General features: G+C 40.3%; 1 protein-coding gene across 1 annotated transcript in view; it reads right to left on the reverse strand.

The window, feature by feature from the left end:
* Positions 1–7,500, reverse strand: part of LOC138030349 (uncharacterized) — a 24,872-nt gene that overhangs the window by 17,033 nt on the left and 339 nt on the right. Inside the window, exons 2-4 of the mRNA XM_068878273.1 lie at positions 5,979–6,078; positions 701–954; positions 173–287 (exon numbers count right to left, since the gene is read on the reverse strand). Of these exons, the coding sequence (XP_068734374.1) occupies positions 173–287; positions 701–954; positions 5,979–6,078 (469 nt within the window). The remainder of the gene's footprint in view (positions 1–172; positions 288–700; positions 955–5,978; positions 6,079–7,500) is intronic.

The raw sequence follows: 7,500 nt of genomic DNA on the forward strand, positions 1-7,500 counted from the left end.
AAAAGCGAGAACATAACTGATTTTGAACGAAACATGACCGTCCATTTTTAACATGTATTTTTCTTTTCTCAGAACCCTTTCTTTCCTTCTTTAACTTAGTAGCTGCCACACTTAAACGTTGTACGTTCTTTGGAAAGCAACAAAAAAGGTGACGACGTTTTCCTGTCTTTACCTCTTTCGCAGTTTTCTCCTGCAAATCCCGGTGGACACTCACAGGCATAGTTCTTGTCATTGTATCCCAGAAGACACTTTCCATTGTTGAGGCATGGATTGTAACAGCAAGGATTCTGATGAGGCAAGATACTGAATAATTATATCACCTTCTGATCACCAGTTCCGTGGCGCAAATTTATTATTAACGAGGAATTTGTAGTGAGTTTGCCCTCCTTATGGCATATAGCCCATCGTTTCCTATCACAGTAGTAGATTAAGATATTGATAAAATCGCTATCAGTATAGCCATTAGTCATTTCGAAGTTTTGGTCCACTATTCGTGAGTACCCTAGTAAGTTTCACATCCCACGTACGATAACACCTTGATGTGTAAAGTGAAAAAATGATGATATTTAGCCTGTGATAAAATGAGAACAAGAGAAAATAATGATTCTCTTGACGAGAAGCAATACACAGCTTTTCAATTAAGCTGATACGGGGTGAAATCTGGCCCAAAATATTTTACTTTCAATTTAGCATGACATACCTTTGCGCCTCTGTATGTCCAACCCTGTCTTGGCTTGAGATCTTCCGGGTGCTGGCAGTGGTCGGAATCACTAAGTTCACAGATAACGTTGCTTGGAGATTTTCCGCTACCAATGTTGACAGACACACACTTGTTTTCCATGAGACACCAATGCTCACATTCGTCTTTACCAACGGTAAGATTCATAAACACGTGTCCTTCAAAGTATTGGCCCGTTTGTACTGGGAGAAGGTGGATGGTTCGACAAGAACGATCTACGAACAATAGCACAAGTCACTGACACTAAGCCTGAGCCTGAGGCGAATAATTGTTAAATATTGCAATTTTACAGAAACCAATTAGGATATTTGCAGCCGAAGATCACAAAAAGTGATGAAATAACTCAACGATTTTCAACATGGGGTACATCATAAAAGTAAACCTTACTTTCGGTTTGAAGTGGTGCTTTGCAGATTTTTCTTCACAATGTATTCTGTTTCGAGGAATTTCCGGATGCGAATAACCAATTTAGTGCAACGTCACAAGCTGCATTGAATTCATTCAGTATAGGAAATCGTATGAACCCGAGTGCATTTCGTGATTTATGGGCACGAGTGATGTTTTGAAAGTTCTCAAAATTGCACGAGCCGTAGGCAAGTGCAATTTGAGAACTTTCAAAACATCACGAGTGACCATAAATCACGAAATGCACGTGCAGGTTCATGCGATATTTTATTTATTATATTCTCAACAAAATTACTCAAACGCACTACTTTGTTCGTGCTCGTGCTTCTTCCAGTTTTGGGTTTAGTTTTCTTTCAGTCGCCCATGTTTGCCAGACATTCAACCAGGTCTGTGTAGCTTTCAACGTGTTTTTGTTTTTTATGGAGCGGTATCAACGCCAAAAATAAAAGTAGAGCTAGATGATATGATGGTCGATCTGTTTAATAAGTTACTCCGTTTATAAGATACGATGGTTTGGCCGCGCAATTAAATATTACAGCTTGAAAACACGATACTCCGTCTACTGGACGCTATAGTCTGTCTACTGGACACAATATTACGCCATAACAACACGATAGTATGTCAAGACCGTAGACCGCCTTTTAAACATGTTTCGGCATGACAAGACGATAGTCCGCCTTCCAAACAATATTTGAGACATCTTTTTCAACAAAACCTCAGAACCACTTCATGATGCAACGCTTTCTTCACTGTTGGACGAACTAAGCGAGCCACTGACGCGGCGAGGCGACAAAAATAACACGATGATTTGCCTAGGAACCTGGTAACTAACGGTCAGCCTCAAAATGACTTTCGCGCGAATTTAGGGCGCGCTGTTGTTCGTGTCATGGCTGACAAGGAGGATAATCCAGACCGTGATCAAGCGCGAGGATCGCAAATGACTACCGGTAGGTTTGCAGAATCTGCTTATTCGCAGGAAACGTATCATCGCCTTGGGAAGAACGCCAAGGTCAGCGTGCTCTTGCGAATTACAGGTTAGTTTCGAACCTATTTATAAGCTTGTTGGTTGCGTTTTTTGATCGCGGTTATCACAGGGAAACATTACACCGTTTTTCGTTGTCATTATGACAAATCAAATTTGTCATAATAACAAATGTGCCAGCATCGGATTTTTAAGATTAAATTTGACCAGCATTTTGTACAGCGAGTTGTACGGTCAGGATTGTCTTCAAAGTTACAGGTATCAAACTTGAGGGAAAAATCTGTCGTAGGATTTTAAAATTATTGCCATTTTTTGAAAAAATGAGCATTTCAAAATGTGCGAATATCTCAAATGCTTTTACTTTTAACTGCAAAATCAATAGCATTTTCTCAAAGTTCCAACATTTTTCATTTAAAATACCAAGATTCAAATAAAACGGTGTAATGTTTCCCTGTGATAACCGCGATCAAAAAACGCAACCAACACACTTATAAATAGGTTCAAAACTAACCTGTAATTCGCAAGAGCACGCTGACCTTGGCGTTCTTCCAAAGGCGATGATACGTTTCTTTCCAAAGGCGATTCTTTTAGTAAGCTCACACTTCTTTCTAGAAGGTCCACCGCCTGCGAATAAGCAGATTCTGCAAACCTACCGGTAGTCATTTGCGATCCTCGCGCTTGATCACGGTCTGGATTATCCTCCTTGTCAGCCATGACACGAACAACAGCGCGCCCTAAATTCGCGCGAAAGTCATTTTGAGGCTGACCGTTAGTTACCAGGTTCCTAAGCAGTCAGTGGCTCGCTTAGTTCGTCCAACAGTGAAGAAAGCGTTGCATCATGAAGTGGTTCTGAGGTTTTGTTGAAAAAGATGTCTCAAATATTGTTTGGAAGGCGGACTATCGTCTTGTCATGCCGAAACATGTTTAAAAGGCGGTCTACGGTCTTGACATACTATCGTGTTGTTATGGCGTAATATTGTGTCCAGTAGACGGACTATAGCGTCCAGTAGACGGAGTATCGTGTTTTCAAGCTGTAATATGTAATAGCGCAGCCAAACCATCGTATCTCATAAACGGAGTACCTTATTAAACAGATCGACCATCATATCATCTAGCTCTACTTTTATTTTTGGCGTTGATACCGCTCCATAGTTTTTCGCATTTTGTTTAAGTTGCTCAACGATGTTTTGGTTTGACAAAGCAAACCGACTGTCAGCCATTTTTTTTTCACATTGGTGTTCAAATTTGGCGCTTCCCCGGTGTTTCCATAGCAACTTCCGTATTGCACTCTATAACCTGGATTGCACTCTATAACCTATTTATGCATTCGCCATTAGCCAATCAGAAACAAGATATTTTGTTGAGTATATAACAAAGTGATTTATTCAATGTTTTCGATTAATTTCTTTCGATTGTGACAAAATAGCAGTTTCAGTCAAATCTAATCCCGCACGTGCAGCACGATTATTTTTTCCTCTTTTAACCAATGATATTGTTGCTTTGTGGCGTTTACGTTGACGACCGCGTCGTAGATCTTAAAGTCGCTATTGGCCCGAGGTCGTGGCAGTATAGATTTTCCACAAGTCGAGAATCCCAGGAAAAAATGTTTTGGCGAGCGAAGCGTGATATTTCGGACGCGAAGCAGATGAGCAAGGGAAGAAGTCGCGAGAGGTCGACCTTCATCCGCGCTCTACCTGCATAGGACGGCCCATGAGACGAATGACTTTTGAAAGTCTAGTGGCAATACGGACCTAGCGCAGCAACTGCACACAGGCTCTCCGTGCGTCGAATGGCGCGCGGTTAACAGCTGCATGGGAGGGGATTGGAGCTCCTTTTCCCCGCTCGCTCCGACTCCCCAGCTGTTGACCGCGCGCCATTCGACGCACGGAAAGCCAGGGCCCCTGTGCAAGCTAGTACAAAAACGACAGAGGGTCCCGAGTACGGGACAGTCCCGAGCAAGTGAGGTTAGTCAGTTGTTTATTGCATGGCATCGTTTCTTTGCGCTATCGGACACTTCACCGCTTGGCGAATATTCGTAATCTTTGTCTTTCATCAGCGAACTATGAACGGTAACGTTTTACGAGTGAAACTAAATTCCACGTGTTATAATTGTACTGCTATAATTCCATCGTTTCATTGAATTGTAGCAATACAATTCCAAAATTGTATTGCTATAATTCCACTTGTTATAATCGTCCTAAATCAAATAATTTTCCGAGCCTAAAAGGCTCGGAAAATTATTTGATTTAGTATAAAACGCGCGTGAAATTATTCCTTAGTTTCATTCGTCACCATTTGATTACCCATACTAATTAAAGCAGTTTGTTTTGTGGCGATGGCGTAGTCGCTTAATTAATTAAGCTGCCTATTTGCCAAATAAAACCCAGGTTAATTTCCCGGCCACTTGCGCTGCAAAGAGTCAAAAGAGGGTAAGGGACTGTCCAAACAGGGAATGTTTGGCGACCAAACAACATCAAACATTGTTATATAGCGATGTTTCTCGTGACGTCATCTATTGTTATTAATATGCCAACCAGAACCTAATTGGCTTTTTAAAGGGAACCTCCACTAAAACAACAAAATAGCTTTAAACCACAGAACATAATGTTTACAATTGGAATTGCTCAATCTTTTTCCAATGAAAGCGTTTGTATTCGAGAAAAATAAATTCCAAAAACGCTTATTTTGGCTTTCAAATTTCATGGGCGCCACCATCTTGAATAATTGTGACGTAACTTGGTTGCCCTATTGTTCCAGAACAATCGTTCTTTGTATCAGAACAATAGGGCAACCAAGTTACGTCACAATTATTCAAGATGGCGGCGCCCAGGAAATTTGAAAGCCAAAATAAGCGTTTTTGGAATTTATTTTTCTCTAATACAAACGTTTTCTTTGGAAAAAGATTGAGCAATTCCAATTGTAAACATTATGTTCTGCGGTTTAAAGTTATTTTGTTGTTTTAGTGGAGGATCCCTTTAAACAATGACTTCTTTTGTTCCGTGGTTGGCAAATTTGAATATCAAAAGAAATGTGACGTCAATGTTCTTAAACAAGAAATATCGCTATAGCTGAAAATTTTCCCCCAACAATGCGTGCTCTCATTGGTTACTTCGAGGTCACATGACATCTAACAATAAAACTTTTTCCCGCCAAAAGTCTCTGAGCGGGCAACAGTGCAAAATGTATGATGTCAGAGGGTAACAGTGCACTGTTACCCGCGAATGTTGACCAAGGACCGCCGTTGCAAGTTTTTCTTTTTGTGCTATATAACAAATCACTTAATGACTCGTCCCGATGGAAACAGTTCATTTTGTTTCCCTCGAATTTCAGTGTTTCCCTCGGCTGTGCCTTGAGGAAACATTGAGATTCTCGAGAAACAAAATGAACTGGTTCCCTCGGGACCAGTCATTAAGTGTTTATTGTTTGGTGACCAAACATTTTACCACTTGGCCACCTTGTTTGGTGCTGTTTGATCGTGTTTGGTTGTGTTTGATAAAATTTGAAAGGCCATCAAACATTCGATCAAACAACTTAAAACATTACTTTCGTTCTCGTGTTTGATAGCCGAACTTTTGTTCGTTTAGCCAGCCGTATCAATAATGTTTGGCGCGCCCATGCGTTCCACGCTAGCTCAGCCGCTTGTATCCATCTGCTTTTTACGTACTTGTGTCCCATAGTTCAAAATGTTTTACCATTTGGCCACTCACGTCAACATCAGCATGCTTATTTCAAATGCAAGATAACTTGGGAAGTTTCATAAATTAACGAATAGTGGCTCCAGGTGTACTGGCCTGTACCGCATGTAGTCAGATTTTTTTTTTTCGTGTAAGACTTTGTTCAAATAAAACTCACCTTGTTGAGCCTCTGTATTGTTTTCAAGAAAAGCCAGCAACAGCACTGAAACCATTAGCCAGTTGAGAATAGAAAGCCAACAGCATTTCATACTTGGAACCTAACAATACAAACTTTCATGCGTTGTACAACTTCCTTCACAAAGGGTTGGCCTGTTTTAACTTTTTGGAGTAATGAGCTGTTGTTATTCATCAGCCAAACTGGAAGTTCCAAAGTATACAACTGTTTTTCAAGCGATTATCAATAACATGAACGGTCACTATGAACAAATATAACCTGGAAAAAACATCCGACATATTGTAAACATCAGATCAAGCCTAATGAAAGGACAACTAAATTAGATACCTTTTTGCCAGTTTGTTCACAAGTTACTAAATTAGGTGTGATTTGGTCATGCAGAAAAGAAGAAGAACCCTTCACTTTATTAAGTTCACTCGTTATCTTCATTAGAAAAGTAATAAATTGGATGACTATAATGCTGGTTTATGGTTCGTAATTTAGCGATGCAGTTGAATGATTACAATCGAAAATTTATCCGGTAGTGAACTTATGCTTGTCCAATTTAAACTGTGACAATCAGATCCGGCGTAAACTGCCCTTACCTGATATCGCGTCGTGAAGTCTGAGCTTTGAGTAAACAGGATTCGACTTTACGTGCCGGAGAGTTTAAAGCTCTAAGATAAGTTGATTTTTTGGTTCTGTTTCACTAAAGGGTCAGGTCGTTGATGTTCGTTGTTAAAGCGAGGGATACAACACGGCCAAATAACGTTTACCATTTTACCATATGTCGCTCTCACATATGTTCAATTTCTAGGTTCTTAAATTGAATTCTTATGCACTTATTGACTGAGTGGGAGGGCCGGACGGGGAAAATATTTGGTACGTGCGCCACGACCGAAGGCCAAATATTTTCCTGTCCCGCCCGATCTCTAAACTCAGTCAAAAAGCATTTTATCACTTGGATTCTTTAAACTAGTTATAAGTACTCAGAAGATGAAGTTTGGACAAAAAAAGTTACTAGGTTGCATAAGAAATTTATCTAATACGTTGTTTGTATTTGATTTTCTGGCTGTAAATCAGTTTTACGTTTACAAGCGACGAAATCACCTAAAATCGCACCAAACAGAGCAGTACGTGTTCCTAACAAGGCCGTACGGCTTTTGCGGCCCTTCTCGCGCTAATGCACTGCCTTCAAAAGGAGATTCTATTTCTCAACAGTTTTGCAATGAAAGCGCGCGCGGCGCCGTACGAGCCATATATCACGTCTTAATAAAGGTCCGAGGTTCCAGTAAACGAAATTCGACTTTACTTAACTCAATTCAATATCTTGATGGATCATGAAGACTTTTTTTACTGAAGAGGCAGGTGCATGATGTTTTGCGCATGACAACAAACTTCAACATGGTACTCGAATATAAACAACTACCATTCATAGCACATGTCAAGCCGCTTACATATGTTGATCGCTTGATTTTTAAACCGTGAAGATAAGGGACTGTTTCGTTTCTTAAGCATACGGATA

Source organism: Montipora capricornis, chromosome 13 (assembly GCF_036669925.1).
Source record: "Montipora capricornis isolate CH-2021 chromosome 13, ASM3666992v2, whole genome shotgun sequence".
NCBI classification, from domain to species: domain Eukaryota; kingdom Metazoa; phylum Cnidaria; class Anthozoa; order Scleractinia; family Acroporidae; genus Montipora; species Montipora capricornis.